Source organism: Platalea leucorodia (genome assembly GCF_965183815.1).
Source record: "Platalea leucorodia genome assembly, chromosome: 2".
Taxonomy (NCBI): domain Eukaryota; kingdom Metazoa; phylum Chordata; class Aves; order Pelecaniformes; family Threskiornithidae; genus Platalea; species Platalea leucorodia.
Window position 1 is genome coordinate 95,347,703 of NC_138824.1, and position 19,563 is coordinate 95,367,265.

At 50.3% G+C, this 19,563-nt stretch overlaps 1 protein-coding gene across 1 annotated transcript; it reads right to left on the reverse strand.

Annotated features, from left to right (window-relative positions):
* Positions 1-206: 206 nt before the first annotated feature.
* DIPK2B (divergent protein kinase domain 2B) lies at positions 207-18,212 on the reverse strand. The gene is made up of 5 exons (XM_082303717.1): positions 17,845-18,212; positions 12,700-12,964; positions 5,942-6,115; positions 4,170-4,458; positions 207-3,006 (listed from the first exon to the last, which is right to left on the reverse strand). Exons 1-5 carry the CDS (start codon positions 18,066-18,068, stop codon positions 2,666-2,668), a joined length of 1,293 nt encoding a protein of 430 aa, XP_082159843.1. The 5' UTR covers positions 18,069-18,212; the 3' UTR covers positions 207-2,665.
* Between the last annotated feature and the right edge of the window lie 1,351 nt (positions 18,213-19,563).

Consider the following 19,563-nt stretch of genomic DNA (forward strand, 5'->3'; position numbering starts at 1 on the left):
TTTTAGGATTATGAGTTATTAGGGCCCAGCCGAAGCTTGTGTGACACCTCTAGTACTTTTGCCCAATGCTGGATTAGACCTGAGAGATCTGGGCTTGCTCCCGCCATTCTCTATGGTGCTGAGCACATGCATCCCTTCTGCATTTCCCTGGGCTGGTTTAATAGCAGAGAGATGCTCCACTGCCCAGAAGACATTTTGCACAGAGCTGTACAGTAGATGAAAAGCTCATTTCCAAAAGAAAAATGTGTATGGTGAAAATAAAAATGCCCAGGACACATGCAAGAGGAGTGAACCCAGTGTGGAGCCCTGTTGCAAGGGCTGCTCCTCCTTTCGATGCAAGTCAAGCCATTGGTAAACCAGAAAGCACTGTAACAGAGGCCAGCCTGAGTCACGGAGCAGCTGCAAAGACCTCTCTGCGGACCCCGGCTTGGAAATCATCTCTGCTGGGACATGGGCGGACCAGGCCAGTTCTTCATCTTAGCACTTTTTGGGCATTTTGCTGTGCGCGCTTTTAGTTACAACTGCATGAAGAAGCTGCCCTCCAGCACTGAGAGGACGCCGGCAGTTCGCATCCCAGGGCGGGCAGCACCTCACCGCTGACCCTACCGAGAGCGGTGGCGAAGTGGGGGCTCCTCCTGCCCGGCGCGAGGCGGCCGACATCCAGCACTGCGGAGGGAGGACCCGCTGGAGGGAAGGGGCCTGAGACTAACACCCAGCTATCAGGTAAAATCACAGACCAAGAGATCGGAGATGCAGACAGATTCAAGAAAAACTGTTGAAAACAGATTTTTAGTCAGCCTTATGGATCTCAGCGAAGGACATGTTTTTCTTACTGGAACAGAGCCATGATGTAGAAATAGACTGAAATCAAGAAAGAGGGTTGTAGCCGTAGCTTAGGCTGTATATTTAAACAATTTTGCTGTCGGACCATCTGGGCCTGGAGCTAAATTTACCTACAAATTATTTTCAGTGTTTCTACTTCTTGAGAGGTGAAAGGTGTACTTGATACTTTATGCTAGGAGGAAAGATAAGATAAATGTCCTGGGTCAGATTTTCCTAGTGTCAGACCTGTGTGTGGTTTTGGACGCCTAATCTGTCCGCAGCACCTGACTTTAAGCCTAGGCCAGGTGCTCTGCGCACACAGAGCCCCTCCACAGCCAACACAAAACCCTGACTTGCATTCCTGCTCCCAGTAACTCCGTACAATGATTAGCAATGCAAATGCACTCACATCTTTTTCTGCTTTTATGTGGTTACTGATTTCTTTTTTGAACCATGGCTAAAGGAAGACTGTTTCCGTGATGAAAATACTTATGGCGGATCCAGAAAGTCTAGTTTCTGACTCAGCTCCATCAAATTTGCTTGGTGACTCCTGCGCACCTGGATCCCAGGAGAAAGCCTCAAACCCAGGTGAGGTCTGGCAGTCCCCTAGACATCAGGAAAGGTTTGGTGTGGGCCTCTGATGCCCCACATGGGTTGGGGACTGACAGATGCTGGATGAGAAAGTTGTGTTTTGCAACCCTGCAACTTTTGCAACCTCCCCCAACAAAATGAGGCACCTACATTTAGCCCTGGGTTGGCCACTGCTGTGAAAACAAGAGTCCACCGCCCCAAATTTTAGGTGCCTGAGTCACTCCTTTGGGGACTGGCTTACTGATTCCTCCTTTGAAAGGAAAATGGATGAGGATGGCTGTACCTCTTGCTGGTCAGGAGTTAGACCTCCCCAGCTCTTGGGGGGTACCCCAGCACCTACACTCCAGTACTGAGTGTTCAGCAAGCCTCATTGGGCTCAGGGTAAACTAATCTCTCATCCTCTGCCTGTGTTGTTTCTCTTCTTAAGGTAATTTTCCCATTTAAATGATTTTGTTCAAATAGTTCCTTCAGTTTTCTTTACAGACAGAAGTGTGAAAGTATCTACTGGACAATCACATCCCAGAGCTGGGTTTTTTCTGATCTTAAACCAAGAACGTTTATTAGCCTCCAATTACTGCCCGTCAACTTGGGAAAGGCTAAAAGTAATTATATTGGGGGATTAGAGAAATTAAGTCTCAAGAGACATGGGACCTTTCAGCTTTTTAATGCTGTTGATTGCGTTTTTCTGTTCTGTGTGCCATAAAAGTAATAAAATTTAAATATTTTATCAAAAAGTGATCTGTCATGGGTGATGGTACGGAACTGATCTGGTGGTTCAGTTTATCTATGATTTTAAAATCCCCACAAGGAAAGTCTTAAATGCTTCCATCCATCCCACATTATGTATATAGCATCTCAATCAGAAAGACTTTCTTGGTAATAAAGTTCCTCTGTCTAGCTAGTTGAGAGTGTGCTGCCTTCAGATGGTTTCTTTTTAACGGATGGCATGGAAAACTCTTCCAAGGCCAAAGTACGTGAATAAGATTTATTAATCCTGTAGCCCCTGTCACTCACGATAATGCCAATAATCCATAAGCCTTACATCATGTCTAACATCCCGTGTAACAAATGCATCTCTGGGAGATGAACAATAAATCCCATGTGCACTCTGCTCCCTCCTCTTCCACCTCGATGAGGAAGCCCCAGATTTGGTGCAGCTCTTTCCAGCTGCCCTGGTTCCTTCTTGTTTCCCGTGCTGGCAGCGGGCTGACACTGCCCCAGTCCTTCCTGGGGGACCCCTCCTCCGAAGCCCTTAGTATTTGTCACTGTATTTGCAGTCAGGGTAGCGGTAGGCAAAACGGGAATCGCAAGACCGCAGAGGTTTCAGGAGCTCTGCCAGCTTTGCAACTGCCTCGTTGACGCCCTGGTCATCGGTGAGGCCGTCGGCGCAGTGCTGCAGGAAGCTGTCTATTTTCTCCTGCACGGGTTGCAGGAATTTCCCCTTCAGGAGCTTAGGCAAAAGCTCTTGACACACCATGACGAGGCTGTGCTTCTCTCTGATGGAGTTACAGGACACAAATGCAGACTGGCAGTCTACAGTCAAACAGCTAAATATATCTTTATACTCCTGCTGGCTGTCAATCATTTGGCTCCCTGTTAGAGACAATTAAACCAGTTGTTAGAAGCACGGTAGCGAAATCTTGGATAATCACATATGTCTGTACCTCTGTATCAATATGGGGTTTGTTACTATCTAAAGGATACGGCTATCTTTCACCATAAAGCACTCTGTGCTGTAGCTGTATATGGGCCAATTTTCTCACTCCTGAAATATATTTATTTTTCTGAATGACAGAGCTCTGCAGAACTGCCTGACAGAGGAAGTGGAGAGGAGTCTGTCGAGTCAAACTGATGCAGAAAAAGCGAGAAGAACTGGAGTGCTAACCTAAAATGTGGAGTTCCTACAAAAACTACCACAAATAGCCAAACCCATAATTTCTCCATGTTACCGAAAATCATTAAATTGCATCAACAGCTCATCTAGCTGGAGTCAAGTCAACTGTAATAGCTCTTGGGACAAGAAAAAGAAACCCAGTGGAAAATTCTCTGACAGCCGCTTCTGAGTATTTGAGATTTAGTCAGCTGAACGTATGAGCTGAGCAAAGGCCTTTTGAAAATTTGAACATTCAAAATGAAATTGTTAAATTAGTGGAGGAATAGTCTTGGACTAGCTCTGCTTCCAGGAGTAGACCAATGTAACCTGTGAAAAGTGAGCAGTAACTCTTGATTTTATGTAAAAATGACAAAAGGGGGATTTTGTTGTTATAATAGTGATTATTAGTTAATGTGATAAATGCACCTAAAGAGAGTCTGATTTGACCCAATACTTAAAACAAATGAAGTTATGAAATTTCTACTTGCAAATATTGACATTTGCGTGGCAAAAGTTTTAAAAGAGGTGATTTAGGGAGACTTCAAATGAGAGCGTTCAGCACCGTGCACGTTGAATGCTGCTGCCAGACACGGAGGGGGCTGGGCAGGGCGTAAGCACCCATGGTCGGTCACCAAACCACTGACTGCACAAACAAAACGCCTGTCGCCTTCCGGACTCAGAGCCAGGATGGCAGGAGCTACTGATGCTTTTGCTGTCGGTAAATCTCTCCGTGAACTTTTCATTATTTAATTTAGCAGTGATGTTTGGTTGATTAAAAAAAACCATCAGCAGCAGAGCCAAGCGTAGCTGGTGAAAGATTTGTTTCCCCTGCCTTGCTGAGCCCTCCTGCGACAGATGCGCAGCCACGGAGCCTGCTGAGTACCTTCCTCCTTGTCGATGATCCCCAGCGTGCTGGCATCCCGGATGAACAGATGCCCGTTACTAAATACGCCGAAGGTGCCAGCATCCACGTGGGTGAAGTAGAAGAAATAGTTGAGGTCGTTGGTGCCCATGGAGCGGAGGACGGCGAGGAGCTGGAGGGCCAGGTCGGCAGCCACCTCGGGGGCCGCGTCGTAGAAGTCACGCAGGGGCCGGGTGCTGGCGCTGACCACCAGCCGCCCGCAGGAGCCCAGGTACCGTGGGAAGGGCCATCCCTCCACGTCAGGGAAGATCTGCCGGAGAGAGCGGGAACAGGGGGATTGCCCCTGCCCTCTGGACACTGTGCTCTGCCCATGGACCCACCTCCCTCCCAGAGGGCTTTCAAGTGCCCTGGCCGGCTTCAAGCAGCAGCGCCAGTGTCGTGGTTTGCTTTCTAAAGCAGCCCACAACCCTTCCTCACCCCAGCCTGCCCCAGCAGCTGGGGAAGGTGCTGCTCCGTCCTGGAGTAGCTATGCTGCTGCTTTTTTTTTTTTTTTTTTTTCCTTTTTTTTAATTAAGGAAGAAGAATATGATATTTCAAGACTTATTCCATGAGGGAGACTAACTTGGAAGTCCAAGATAATAATAGATTTCAAATTCATGAAAATTTTAGCCATAGAAGAGCTAATTTTAGGTGTCTTTATGGAGCCTTTGATGGGTCCCTCATGAGCACTGCATAGCTGAAGTCACAGCCTGGAGGTGAGGTGGGGCTAAAGCAGTTTTCGCTAATTTGTAAGAACTGCCTGGCTGTTTTGTAAGAGACTTTGCAGTCTCAGGGACAGAAGTGCTGGGTGTTTGCAACAGTGGGGACACCTGGGCTGGGCTCCCTGCATCACTGCAGGTCATGTTAGCAGCGCAGTTATCCCAGTTGGAAACCAAACCGCATGACTGCTGAGCCATGCCAACACAGAGCTTTCTGCCATTTACATTATAACTTATCTGTCTACCCAGTTATGAACCTGTCCAGTTTCATGTTTAAGGTTGCTTCTCCCTTCTGCTGTGAAGGCTTTTGGGTATCCATATAAAATCAAGCCATTTCTCTTCAGCATATTTTTCTCACCTCTTTAAGCTGCATTCCCATATCTTTACAGTGCTGAGAGCCGCAGCCTCGTGTCCTAGCAAGCCATGGCCAGGGTGGCTGAATGACCCCCGGGAGACTCCCAGAGTCTTCTCCCCTCCCAGAGTTTTCACCAACCACCTCTGCAAAGCTGCACTTTGCTATGATGGAGCTAGTTACCAGTGACATGTAAATGGAAAAAACAGCGCTGGCACATGGAGCCTGGGGAATCAGTGCTCCCCAAGTCCATGTCCAACCTCAATGCTGCGTCTTGGTTCTCCCATGCTAAAGCATGTTCTTTCTCTTTCATAAACAGTCTGTGATTTTAAGTAATATATTAGCAATGCAGACATAACACTGTGAAGTACTGGGGACGTGTAAAACCCTGGCTTTCACAGTGTGCTAGTGCAATAACTTGTCTGGGTTCTGATTTATTTAAGGGGCTGGGCATCTGTATCTCTCCACAACTTCACAGGCTGATGCAAGGAGCACCGCAGGAGTCTGCCTGACTTCAGCCATCCGACTCCATAGAAGAAACTCACTTTATGAAGGCTAGGGAGCTTGCCAAAGGGTAGGGCTGGGACTTCTCTGCAGCTGAGGACTGGTGCACGTCTCATGCGAGAGTTCACTTGCAAGGGGCTATGGGGTGGTGTTTCAAGCTGGGGTGAAGTGGTATGTACCTGTAACAAGATGGGATGTGAATTCACTGACAGAGTGTACAGGAGGCGCAGTTTGTCCCGGTCGGTGAGGTGGTCCATGTAGATGCTGCCAGCGTCTGGCACCTCAGCGTAGCGTCGCACTATCCTGTCCAGGAGACGCTGGGATGGGCAGCGCAGCATTGGGCTAGACAGGCCCTGGTGGGAGGGCAAAACACGACAAAGGTGTTTATTTTCCATCCTGAGATGTTGCAATGTGCTTGGCTCATGCCAGGGGTACGGGCACCTCTGTGCTGTGCCCACCGTGCCTCTGCTCCCTGCGGCACAGCTGCTGGTGGGTACAGGCACACGGAGGGATCTCTAGAGTAAACTCCTCCTAGGAAAAAACCCCGTGCCATCCAAAAATGCCTGTTCACAACTCAGGTTTCCAAAATGGCACCCAGACTTCGCGGCACAGCCGCGGAGGCTGCAAACCCCATTTCCTCCCGACTGCGCGGCGCCACGTTGCTCCGTGCCAGCAAGCCTCCTCCCTCGCCCGGGTTTCCAGCCCTGGCATCCTGGCTCGCTGGTGGAGGCCTCCCTGCCGTTAAGCTGGTGAGTCACTTCCCTCGTTAAATAATGTCTTCAGATCGCTTCGGTATTTGCTTAACCTACGAGCAGCTTTCTTGGAAATACTATTATTTGCTAAGGTCAGTAAACATGCTTTAAAAGTGTAAATAAACACTGTATGTGGGTACAAGCTCAGGATATATTCTCTTGCTGATAAACTTGTGCATTAACTATCAAAACCAAATTTGAATAGCCTGTGCATATTTTTTGTAAAAACCAGCAACAAATAAAGAACTGTTGGGCTAGTGGAGTCAATCATCACTGTATTTCACCTTTCAGATTTGGAGGTTTGGCTTGTAAAATTGCACAAGAAATCTATGGCTGGGAAAAATGGCATAGATATTTATACCGTCATAGTCAAAAAAGACCTTTGTTTTGATGTCAGTCTTCCTTAATAGCCAAGGAGAGTGGATGTACGGAGAGCTGCCCATAGTGACACCGAAACGCTGCCCTGCCATGCCTCTGCTGGGGAAGGGAATCAGGTTTTTGCTAAGGCTTTTTCTTCCAAATGATCTGAGTAGCCAAATTGACTCTTTCGGGTTTTCTTTCTAATTTGATGACTGGGAAATATGCTTCAGAGGAAAGGGCACTGGAGCTCACATTGCTCCCTGCCATTCTTCACGCTGAGAGCAAAGATTTGACTCAGGATCTCCTCAAGTCATTTGGTAACTCTGAGGTAGGTCTCTCTCAGCCCTTCCTGCGCGAGCTGTTCATTTGGCATAAACCACTGAATTACCCAGCCACAACAAAGAAATGAAGAAACAAGGGAAGAAGTAGCGTGCCACTGTCCCGGGGGCAGGTGGAAAGGGGCGACTGGACTTCCCACGTCCCCTCCTCTGCCTCCCTGCCAGCCTCAGTGAGGTCCCAACCACCCCCTCCTTGGCCATCAGTTGCATGAAACAAGCCCTGAATGCCAACAGCTGGCCAAAACTTCCTGAAAAACTCAACTCCAACTGGAGTGTTGTTACGCAACAACTGAAAAACCATTTCTTTCCCCAAGAGAATAAAACATTTGTCAAAAATCATTGTCCCCAGTTCCAGTTATAGGTCTTCGTACACTCCTCTCCTCTGGTGTAGCCTTATCAAGGAAATATTTTTTTCAACTAATTATCTAACACTATAGAAGGAGCAGGGGGAAGGGAAGGTTATGGATTTCTGTCTCGCAGCACTTGCAGGCACATTGTGGCTGACTCTGTCACTTTCCCTTTGGAGGAGAAGTGAGAAAAAATGAGCAGAAGAGAGCTGTGTTAAAGAAGAGCTAAATGGTGCAGAAAGTCTCTTTCAGCTCGGTGTGTATGCAAATATTTGCAGCCAAAGTTAGAAAGCCTTGCTGTCCCCAGGACTTTGCAATGCAAAAGCTGAGACCCTTAAGAGTATACAGTAGGAACAGAAATCATGGTGGCAGAGAGTGCGTGAAAGTTGTAATTAGGATTTTTTCCAAGGTCAGAGCTCACCCTATTAATGCAGACATGGACATGTGCTGCACGCAGTGGTCACGGCTGCTCGTTTCCCGAGGAACCATTTCAGGCATACCAGCGGCAGTGTGGGAGCGGAGGAGCAGGGCTGGGTGCTGCCATGTTATATCAACCATCAGTGCAGCTTCCTATGATTTAATGAAGCCCCGATACACCAAAGCTGGACAGTGGGGCCTTTTGATCTCGGCAGAGCTATTCAAAAGCGTAAAGTTCAGCACCTGCTCGAGTGTTTTGGCAGAGTGGGGCCTCCCCTTCCAGCAGACTGATGGAAATGTCCCTACAGCAGAAAAGGAGCCCGAGTGTAAAACTGTCAGACAAAAACTGTCGATGGAAGAAAAATCTGAAGAACACATACTCGAAACACTGGAGATGATACTGATTTATCTGAAAATATCTTAAGTCCTTTGCAGCGTCTTATCACCCCAGAGAATAAGACCTGACAGACAGCCTGACATATTGTTTGTGACTGATATGGAAAGCTTCTTATTTACTTTGATTAAACACCCACATTTTTATATCTGGTAGTAAGTAGATCCTGCAAGGCCTACCTCCACTCAGCTGTGATTTTTTTTTTCTACTGCACAGTGTGTGATGCGTTTTAAACTCCCATGCATGCATATGTATGCGTATATAGTGTGGATGTACCCAGAATTGACCCTCATGTAAAGACAACCTCTGGAAGACAACTTCTCCTCGCTCTGCTTTCCCTTCAGCCAGCCCAAGGAGGCATGGCACAGATCAGGAGCACAGCCACCTCCTGCCCCACGCGCCGCCGCCTGGGTGCAGCTTCACCAAATGACCAAGTTTGGGGTGGGATCCAGAAGGAAACATTTGGATATAGGTGTCAAAGCACCTGCAGCTCCTGGCCACTTTGTTCACCCCCAAAAGAGAGAAACTGAGGAGGCTCTGTGAAGCTATGGGGCTCGTCTCCACTGCAGGCACTGCTGCTATCTTCCTTCTCCATCGGGAGGTCGGATGCGGTTGGCGCCAGCAGATTTACCGAAGAACGTCTCTGATGGTGAGATGCAGGGTCAAAGAGGCAGCAGGTCTGGGAGGTGGCTCTGGGAGCCTGGTAACGCCCGTCCTTCCCCAGGCTGGACCAGCTGCCGGATCAGCAAGCTGCTATCTATGCGCTGTGAGCAAAGTGATGCATACTGGCCACACAGGCACGGTGCCGGCACATCTGCCGAGGGTGGCAGAGGTGCTGGTTGATAGTTTCAACCAGTACATCCTAGAGAGAGGGGCTGAAAATTGCTGGCTTTTCACCTTGGTACTGCTTTTGTCTGTCTGCCTTCAGCATGTTCTAGGCTGTGCTTTGTAGGCAGGGCTGTAAATTTGCCCTGCAGGCAATCTGTGCTGAAACTAGCCTGCTTTTTTTGAGTCTTCCCCTCCAACAGGAAAAGCATGTGGCGCGGTTTGAGGTGATGAGCTCCTGGGCGAAGCAGTGGGTGGCTGGGGCTACTGGGCAGGCTGAGCCCCAGCTAAACCCTGCTCATCTCCAAGGCGGGCCGGATTTTAACACTGAAGAATTTGCTGCATCCAATAAAGATTTTCATTGTGGCGGGTGAAATAATCACTGTGGCAGGCAGCTCAGCTGATAGTTGGGTCAGGCAGGGCAGGCAGCGTAAAGTGAAAAAACATTACTTCATGGTCTGTCATTTTGATTCAAGCACATTACAGTTTGTCGTAATTCTCTGCTCTATAAGACAAAACTACTTGAGCCCATTAGCTTTCGTTGGCGCTGCTATATAGGAAAAACTGTGGGGAGGGGAGTACAGACACACGGTGGCCGCGGCTTTGTGAACCAGGGTGGGCATCATGTTAGGCATCAACAGCAGTGTGCTGTTAAACACCTCTGAAAAGAGAGAGGGGGCAAAAAAAAGCCAGAAGAGCTTTTGCAGTGACATATGGTACCCCCAAGAAACTCCCCTCTGATGGCTCGTGCTGGGTTACCAACACGGTTTTGCCCAGCCACCACTGCAGAGGGGCAGCGGTGCTGGGCTGGGGTGCAGGCAGAGGCGCTCCCGGGGGTTTCGGCTCTGAGGAGGGCAGGTGGGGTGGGCAGAGAGGAAGGGGATCCCCGGCTCTGCAGGGCTGGACGGCTTGGGGGGTCACCCTGTAACCTGTGGTGGCCCATACAACAGGGCTGGGGGCTGAGGAGGGTCTCATGTACAAACTCACACATACTGTGTGACTGAAATGTTGTTGCCACAGGCTATTTTTCAATTCAGACCGCTATGAGACCAGCAGCCATTTTGCAGAGCACGTGCCTGATCTTAAATAGTGATTGCTGCAGAAATTTGGAGGCGGGGGGGTGGGTAGGCCACAGGGCCTCTGGGTTCCTGTGCTCCTCTGTGTATTCAAGTCTATATGCTGTTAGCAGGGATTTACGTCCCAGTTTAGGTTTCTCTGCTTGATTTACAGAACCAAAGAACGATGAAAACACGAGCGGAGCAATCCTGAGGCTGGTGTGCAAAGGTCTGGGCCTCCCTGCAGCCTCCTGTGCCCTCTCCAACTAAAAAACTGCAGGGGTTGCTGAAATGTCCCAGGGAGTTTGTCCCTGGGCGCATCCCCCCAGGCTGGCCCCCAAGCTTGCTTCAGAGGCGCCCCAGAGGCGGGGTCAGCTCTGCTTCCCAATGCTGCACAGGGAAATTCAAGCACCTGGGAGAAACTGGATAGGTGCAAGGCCGGGGTGCCCCAGCCAGAGTCTCCACATGGTGCTGCGTGTGCATGTGTGAGTGTGTGCATGCATGTGTGTGTGTGTGTGTGTGTGTGTCCATGCATGGGTGTGCATGTGTGCATGCATATGGGTGTGCATGTGTACGCGACCCAGCCAGCTCAGCTAGGGATTCAGTTTCAGAGAGGACAGGGTAGGGAAAGCTGTACAGCTCATTAAGAGCCTTTTAAGGAGAAGGATTTGGGCTCAGCTAATGACTTAGCTGTGCAGCAGATCTGAGATACCACAGAGCTACATTTCTCCAGTTACTTTTTCACCCAGCAAATGGAAGTTTTAAGCTCTCAACTCCTCCTGTTTCACATAGCACTGCTGTGGAGGCAATACCGTTTTGCACAAACCCGTTGGATGCTCCAGCAATGCCAGAGGGCCTGGCACCCCGCCTTGCCCTCCTGCAGCCCCCTGCAATGCTGCCTTGGGGGACAGCGATGGCCGGTGGGTGCCTGGGAAGCTGCTGCCTGCCGCCCTGGGAGGAGGTGTCCCTGCCCACAGCCCACAAGCTCAGGTGAGGGATGCTCTGAGGGGAAGTGATGCCTATCTGCCCCCTCTCTCTACCCCCTCTCCCAAGGTTACTCGACAAAGTACAGAGCAGCTTTGCTCCAAAGAATTTTTCCCTGCCTGGCACGTGTCATCCTGCACCTCACCCCCACGGGAGGGAGGGTGCTGGCTTCAGGGTGACCTGCCATGTGGGGCTGTCAGTGACTCGGGTGAGTCTGCCTCGCAGCAGCTCAGGCACTAGCCCCAGCGCTGCTCCTGCTGCTGCAGCATGGGGTCTCCCACTCTCCCTCCTCAGGCGTGCTGCTCCATGGGGTAACAGAAGCAGAAAAACTAAAGCACCATATCTTTAGCACTCAGCAAAGCCAAGCAGATGCGGCAGTGTGCAGGCAGGAGGAAGCAGTTGCCTTTATAGAAAAAAAAAAGGAAGTCCCTTTTTCACAGCCACTTCTCTCTTGGAAGTGGGGAGAAGTACTGGAATAATCCTTCTTTGCCTCTCAAGGTCTTGTTTAGAGTATATCCAGCCTCCACCCTGGCCCTTGCCATTGGGTATCGCAATGCTTTGCTGTTGTTTGGATGGGCTGGGGGGATGTGTGTGCATTTAGGGAGGGGACTTTTGCTCTCAGATGCAAGCCAGATGCTGCAAAACACACTAGTGTGCCTGGTGACTGTCCCTGGCTGGCCGTGGCATCCCTCGGTGCAGGCAGCCCTCAGATACCAGCTCTCCTCTGGACCCTGCCCACTCTGCCCCTCCAGCCCTGCCTGCGCGTCCCTCTCTCCATGCCACGGCCACCCGTCTGCCTGGTGGCCATGACCCCCCCCGCAGCGCGCCTGTCCTGGCTTTGCCTGTGACACCCCAGGACTGCAACAGAAAGGGCAGCGCGCTTCCTCGTGCCTGAGATCATTTGCTATAGACGGCAGGTGGATGAGGAATCGAGGCTCCGGCTCTGACCACCCGTGCTGCTCGCGTTGAAACATGATGGAAAACTAGAAAAAAACGGGCAGAAATATCCCTGCTTGGGCTGTCGCCGTGTTTGTGTGCATGGCCGTATGTTATCACTGTGCCCGAAGCCATCGGGCGCTATGGCTTTCCATGGGCCTACAGCCTGCATGAGGAGGTGGGAGCCGGTGCCAAGCCCCAGCCCTGGCCAGGCTGTGCTGCGGTGTTACCTATGGCTGCGAGGCTTGGCCCCGGGCCATGGCGCTTTTCTTCCCATTGGAGCCTTCATTTTGCTTCTCCCTTGTGGTGGGCAGGCTTGGCTGAGGGAACATGGGGCTGCCCCCTCTCCACCAGCCAGGGCAGGAGAGAGAGGGCCAGCTATCGCCCAGAATCGCCCTCCACCCAGCAAGTTGCAGCCATGTCTCCTGCAGACCCTTTTCCCCCCCCGCACAACCACGCAGCACCCCCCAGGGCTCCCTCTGCCCACTCCCCCCGCCGGTGTGGGGCACAGAGGCCACGGGGCACGGACCTGGACCAGGTCGGGGGTGAGGCGCTTGGCCCGCAGCCACTTCTGGAAGCGGTGCGTGCGGCGCAGGGCGCGCTCCAGGCTGCAGGTCTTCGTCTTCAGCAGGGAGGTGCAGATGCGCTTGTCGGCCCGGTCGTGCCGGTACTTGGAGGTCAGCCGGGTGATGTCAACCAGTCGCCAGCTCTTGGCATCATCAGTGTAGTTGCCTGAGTAGCTGAGCAGGTAGCTGGGGGGCAGCTTTAAATGAGAAGAAAGCCAGGTGTCAAACCTGCCAAACCAAAACGAGAGCCCCACGGAGAGCGGGTTAACAAGCCACACGGACACCCGCACAGCGCCAGCACCACCGCGGTTGCTTCGCCACACACCGGCCCCAGGGGCTTTCTGCCGTCGTGCGGCAAAGGCTGAGCGGCCACGGGCCAGCAGCCCCGGGCACCGGGGTGAGGCAAGTGGGCCGAAGACATCGGCCAAGGAAACGCGCTTTGGAAAAAATGTCCATCTTTCCTTCCCACTTACTTAAACCATCCCTTGTCATGAACAGTGCCATGGGGCCAGAGGCGAAATGCCCAAATGGGGTCTTTTGGGCCACGTAGAGAGAGGCAGGGAAGGGAGAGGGCTGCAGGGTCTCAGTTTGCGGGGAATCCCTAGAGTTTTTAAATTTGTTTAATCCCAGAGAAAGGGACCCAAAAAAAGGATTACTCAACATTTTAAGGGACCCTGCAAAACAAAGCCTCCTGACAATAAATGTATTTGGGAATACCAAAATGACCTTTTGTTTTGAGGTGGTGGCCTTACTCAGTACTAGGGTTGACAGGCCCCCCCTCAATGTCACTGGCTGTATTTCAGCAGCCGGGATGAATGACCTCCCCAGGCCGTGGCAGAGTTTGGGGTGTGAGGGGGGCATGGGGGGCCCTGGGCGTGTGGCACCACCGTAGCCATGGAGACCTTGCACTGATTTGCTCCCCCTACACAGGCACAGGAGGGGAGCATATGGGCCGGGTAATTAGGCTGTGACGATTTTTTTTTGTTTCGGCAGCCCCCTCAGCCCTGCCCACACACGCGTCGCACACGCAGGAGCTGAGGAGCGCGGTGCCTGTTTTGTGAGTATGTCTGTAACCTGCTCTGGGAAAGTGGCTGAACTCTGACCTTTGGTTTGGCCAACATCACGCATTCGCTGCCTCTAAAACCTCGTGCCCTAACCTCCTCGCCTATGTGCGCAAGAAAGCACGTTCTAATTTAATCTCACCATAAATTAAAGCTGATAGCTCAGAAGTGAAAAAGGAGAGGCAAGAGGTTCCCTGCAGGATCAGCTAGCTGGAGTTAGATGAAAAGACATTAACATATCTGAAAGCTGAAGCCGATCTTTCCTTTTGACTTCCAGTTGGGAAATCAGCACAGAGAAATTTCGGGGGGATTAATTTCCTCTGATTTCAGGCAAATAACCAATTCAGCAATGCTAGCCACCCTCCATGATCAGAGACCGACCAGCCTCCTCCCCACAATCCCTCTTGAAGGCAGTGCCTCGCTCCCCTTCCCCACCACGGACCCTGTGCAGCTCAGCTCTGGGGCACGCACGGATGCCCAGAGTGGGGGAAAGCCAGTCTCCCTGAGATGCTAGTGCTTGTCCTGCTTTGGCTTTCGGCTCTAGCCATGTGCCTCCTTCAAAAAATTTGCTGTGGAGATGCAGGATGACCAGAAGTGGAGAAGCCTGGCCCCTTGCGTGAGTAGGTTGGGGGGTTCAGGCATTTTTGGTCATTTGGGTGTTTTGCCCAATATGAACTTGAAGCTTCCCTACGATTAGGGCATCTGACATGAAAATAAAGATCTTGTTTGGTTTTGGGGTTTTTTTTGGTCTGGTTTTGAGCTAGGACTAAAGAGCAGAGAATAATTGCTATGCCTCACTGTGATTTGTTGTGCATCACGACCCCTCCCAGTGCCTAATCTGCAAAGCAGGCACAGCGTGCCAGGCACGTACAGGGAAGAGATGGCTGTGGGCTGGGTTTCTCTTTCTTTCTTTTTTTTTTTTAAGTTAAGCACAAATGTGCCTTGTGATTTGGCTCAAGCGTGTGTGCTCAGGGGAGCTCACGTCAGGCAGATACCAGGAAAGTGTCGCCTCCAGCATGCAAGCAGCGCACGGATGTGTGAAATCCAGGGCTGAGCGTTAATTTGAGCGCGGATGGAACGATTTCCTCCCCAGAGCTCCTGGGGGAGAGCCACGCGGGCCTGGGAACCCGGCATGGGCCGCAGCAATTCTGTATTTGGCATCATTTCTGGGCAGCGCAGCACTGGCCTGGCACACTTGCTAGATACTTTCAAGATTCATCATCAAGTTGTGCTGTAAGAATAATTCACTCTCGTATGAAGCCTTTTAGCTAAGGGCCTGAATGTGCATTAATTAAGACTTTCAGTAAAATCTGTGTGAATAACTGAGTCACAGATTACAGATTTTAGATCAACCCAGAACTAAACATTGAAGAAAATCAAACTTGTTTTTCTTTTTTCTTGGATGAAATGAACTATTTTGTTTCAGCCAAAATAATTTTGCTTGCATTTGGAGTTTTACATTTTTTAAAAAATTAAATAAGTGAAGTCTTAAAACCAAAACTAAAGAAATGCTGTATAAAAACCCATCAAATTGAAGCATTCCAGCTTTTTCAGACTTCCTTCCCCTTACTTTTGGCCAAAGCTCATCACCAGCGTTGGCAGAAGTCCGCAAATAGTTTTGGTCAGCTCAGTTTCGCAGTGTTTTGAAAATCTAATATTTTACGAAAACTTTTGCTGCTCTTTGCTCTCAGGACAGTTGGTATTCTCATTTACAGATGGATAAAGTTGGGCAAAGATAAGGGAAGTAAAGAACATTAGAGCGCAAGATGAGTCACCAGCCGTTCTGGGAACAAAACCCACATCTTCTTACTCGTTAGTGGAGTGTGAATGAATGTCACAGCTCCCGGAAATGATGGAGAATTAATGAAGCATGTTCTAATGAGGATTAACACAGAGCAGCACCAAGTGCCATCCACCTTTGTGAACATGTGAAAAGGTACACGGGGGTGGATCAAAGAGCATAAGTGCCACTGAAATTTCCCCTGTTTAACCTTCCACTTGCCAAAAAATCCCGGCTGTTCAAGAAATCAAGTGGGAGAACAAGTTTAACCCCTGCAAAGAAAAGCCTGAAGCTGACTGCTCAGGAAAACATTTTTAAAAGTTACCCTTTCCGAAGCGCTCAGAGCAGAACTGTATGTTATCACTTATTTGTGTGCCGCACTGCTTGTGGGAAGCCGACTGCATGCTTGCAGGAGGAAAAAAAAGTCTCTGGTTTAGGAAGCCCCCCTACCTTCCCTGAGGCAGAAGCATCATGCTCCCACATGTTTGCAGCTCTGCACTCCCAGACCCCGCTCGGACCCTCTGCACACCCGCACCCCTTTCCTGCTGTCCCCTGGAGGAAAGCCAGCGTGGGGGCCTCCTGCTTTCGCTCACGTAGCACCTCTTTCCCGCGCCCCGGTGCAGCATGCAGCTGGCCACCGGCCAGCCAGAGGCAGTTGCTTGCTGCAGAAGGCGACTACTATTTTCGGCAGGGCTGAAGGAAGCTGCACAGCCCCAACCTCCCCAGCAGCTAAGTGGGAGTAACCGAAACGGTGCACCTGCGACAAGACGCACGTGCGGCAGCTGCTTTGCACCCGCCAGCAGGTCCCTAAAAACCCTGCACAGGCGAGTGGCAAAGGGGCCGTAGCAGGTTGGGGCACGGGGTAGGAGCCAGCTCCCGTGCCGCTCTGCTGCAGAGAATAAAATGTAGGGCAGCCATACCCTGAATGCACCCCCAGCCCCTGCAGACCCACACCAGCCCGTGTCAGCAGCCAGCTGAACACACTGCAAATCCATCCTGCTTTTTGGGACAGGAGCCTGGGCTGTGCTGGGAGAAACCCAGCACTGCTGGCCTGGCCCTTCTTAATGCCTCTGCGCCTTACCTGCTGCACGTCCTGGCGTCGCCCTCGGCACGAGCTGGGTGAGACAGAAAGCCAAGAGGGCAAAGTGCTGAGGGCTGGGACCCTCGGTGTGCCACGGCAAGGGGTGCCCTGCTGTAGCAAAGCCACAAGCTGCCTTTTTCCAGTGGCAGTAAGGGAAGGATGGATGTTTGGTATTACAAGTCCACCCCAGACAAACCATTATGGTTTTACTATGCTACATTTTATAGGATAGTTTAAGATAAAAATGGTGATTTGTCCAATATTATACTACTTACATTATAGCATTAAAAATACAATTTTACTATAATCATTTCTTATCCCCCAGGCTTTTATATCTATAAAAGAAAGTGCATATGGCTCTATAAATCATATCAGACCCAATAAAACCTTCCTCTGCCAAGCACTGCCTTTAACTTTCTCCTCAAACACACTGGCAACATTTTCCCTGCTGTTGTCAGATATGCTCTGCTTTTGAGCCTAAAACTGATTGGATCAGTCTGACGACCGCTTGGACAGCGTACATCTCATTGACTTCGAGGCAGATGCAATTTCTGCCTCTGCCTTCAAGTTCTCACAGAAACCTCCCAAAAGCACACTAATAATTTAGCCTCGTCTATGTTTGAGCGCGTAGGTAACCTGATGTGCAAAAGTCCCCGTGCCTCAGGTGGGTTTAGATCGCTTTTGATCTTAGTTAATACGCACGTGAAATTCAGCACATTAGTGGTGGTGTACCTGGTACAAAATTATATAGCATGTTTATAGGTTTGTAGTTAATATAGTCTGTTGGGATCATACAAAGCTAAACCTCCTTTCCCTTTACTCAATTGCTTATAATAAAGTATTTCCAGTACATCTAAACAAGCGGATTTCTTCCTTCCCTCTTCCCTTCCCCCATCACCGCCTTGAATTGTTTTGGAGCCACTCTCTATGCAGAAAGTTGTGCATTTTACTCTTGCTTTCAAATTATAATTCAGGGCTGAAGTCTGATCATGTTTGTGTGGCTTTAAAAGAAAAGAGACAAAGCAGCAGCTTATAGACATTAATTAAAATACTAGGCGCTGTAATGGCAACCGGGTGCTAAGTTACTCTTTGCATTTTCATTCATTAAAATACTTGGAAATACTAACAGGCAACTTTCAAGTTACTATGCAGAATGCTTTAAAAATTACTGTGCTGAGTTTCTGACCTTATTTCTTCTTTAAAGAATTTCTTGCAAATGGATGTCCCAATGCAGGCGTTGCATTTATCAAGTCCCAGGAAAGTCCGGCCAAAACTGTAGCTAGGTTTGATGTGGGGCGCAGACGGAGAAGCTGTTGCTGCTGTGGAAGGGTTACAGCTCAGAGCCAAAACCAGGAGCAGCATCAATGAATCTGCAACTCCGGAGCAAAGGCAACATATCCAGCGCCCCATCTACAGTAGCGGAGAGCTCTGCCTTTTGCAAGTTACCCCTCTCTACGCTTTCGGTCTCTTTTTGATGACCTCAGCCTGCAGCGGTGAGCCCCAAAACACAGCAAGACGCACTGGGTGCAGGAGACGCTGCTGCAGTCCCCATCCTGCCAGCTGGTCACTGGTTCTATTGGCTTGAAGTTTGGGTGGGAAAGATATGATGTAGGGTGGGGAGAAGGAAATACATGGAGGATGCAGATAACTTGGGTTGCCATGGTTACCTTTCCTTTACTTGTTGCAGCTGCTTCGGCCCCTGCTGACCCTCCCATCAGCCGACTTGGAAACAACATGAAGAAGTGCTCATCTGCACTTTTGTGCAGACAAATGAAGGATATCCTGTCGCTGGAGCAAAGGCCGTATGCAGGACACTTAGTAAAAACTGGTTGGGAAGGAATTACAGTGTGGCAGAAATGCACATTTTACCAGAAGCCAAACCCTTAGCGTCGCTTTATTCCTGGAGATTTGCGATGGCGCATCACTTGACTTCTCGGATGCTTTCTCGGCTCAGTTTCCCCTTCTCACAGAGGTGCTGAAAAGACTCTCAGGTGGAATCATCACCATTTTGATTCCTGAAAATAGCATTGTTTAAAAGCGATTGCACTGCAGTGTTTCATGCCATGGAAAGCAGGATAGCGCAAAGCTTTCCAAAACACCCAGCTGATGTAACAGCTTGGCCTCTAAGCCGCTCTTGAAAAATGGGGCTTTTCAGCGAGACTTGTGTGCTTTTGAATACCTTTTTCTGATGGTCCTGGCACTAGAAAGAAGCTAGAGAAAGGGATGGGGGCTAATGCGGGAGCTTGTCAGAGGTTTCAAATGCACTTAGAAACTACTGTGATCACACCCAAAAGCTGTTCTCATTAGGCCAAAGACTTGAAGGTTACGGAAACTGCTGGCTACCTGTCCTGGCATGGATGCTGGGCGCAGGACTATGCCTCTGCTGGTCCTGGAGCGGCTGGGGTGCAGGCATGGGTCCTGGCAGGCTGCTGCAGTAGCTGCCCGAGGCTGGGAAAGCAGACTTTGAAGGGGCGTCCCTTGTTGTACTTTGGCCCCAGACAGTAGAGCACGTAGTGGCTGCTGCGGTGGCACCGGGCTTTGCTCCTCTCCCTTCCCCCATTGTCATGTTTTGATTGACGTGGGAGGCTCTCCTAGGCTGTATCTCACCACAGGAGCAGTGAGGAGCAGACTGAGGCTTTGGAGACTTGTCATCCCCCCAGAGGAACCACTCACGCCATGTGGGCAAGCCATTTCCTAGCACAATTTTTAAAGGAAAAAAAGGTGCACTGTAGCCATCCTCTATTATCCCCTCCAGCGTTTAGCAGCAGCCTGATGGGACTAAGGGATGCGTGAGCCGCAGGGGTGTGCGCTGGGCTCTGCAATCACCCCTCACTTTCCGGAGGGGCTACCGGAGTAGGGCGATCCTAACAGTGCAAGGCAGCTTTTTCAAGCACAGACGCTCATT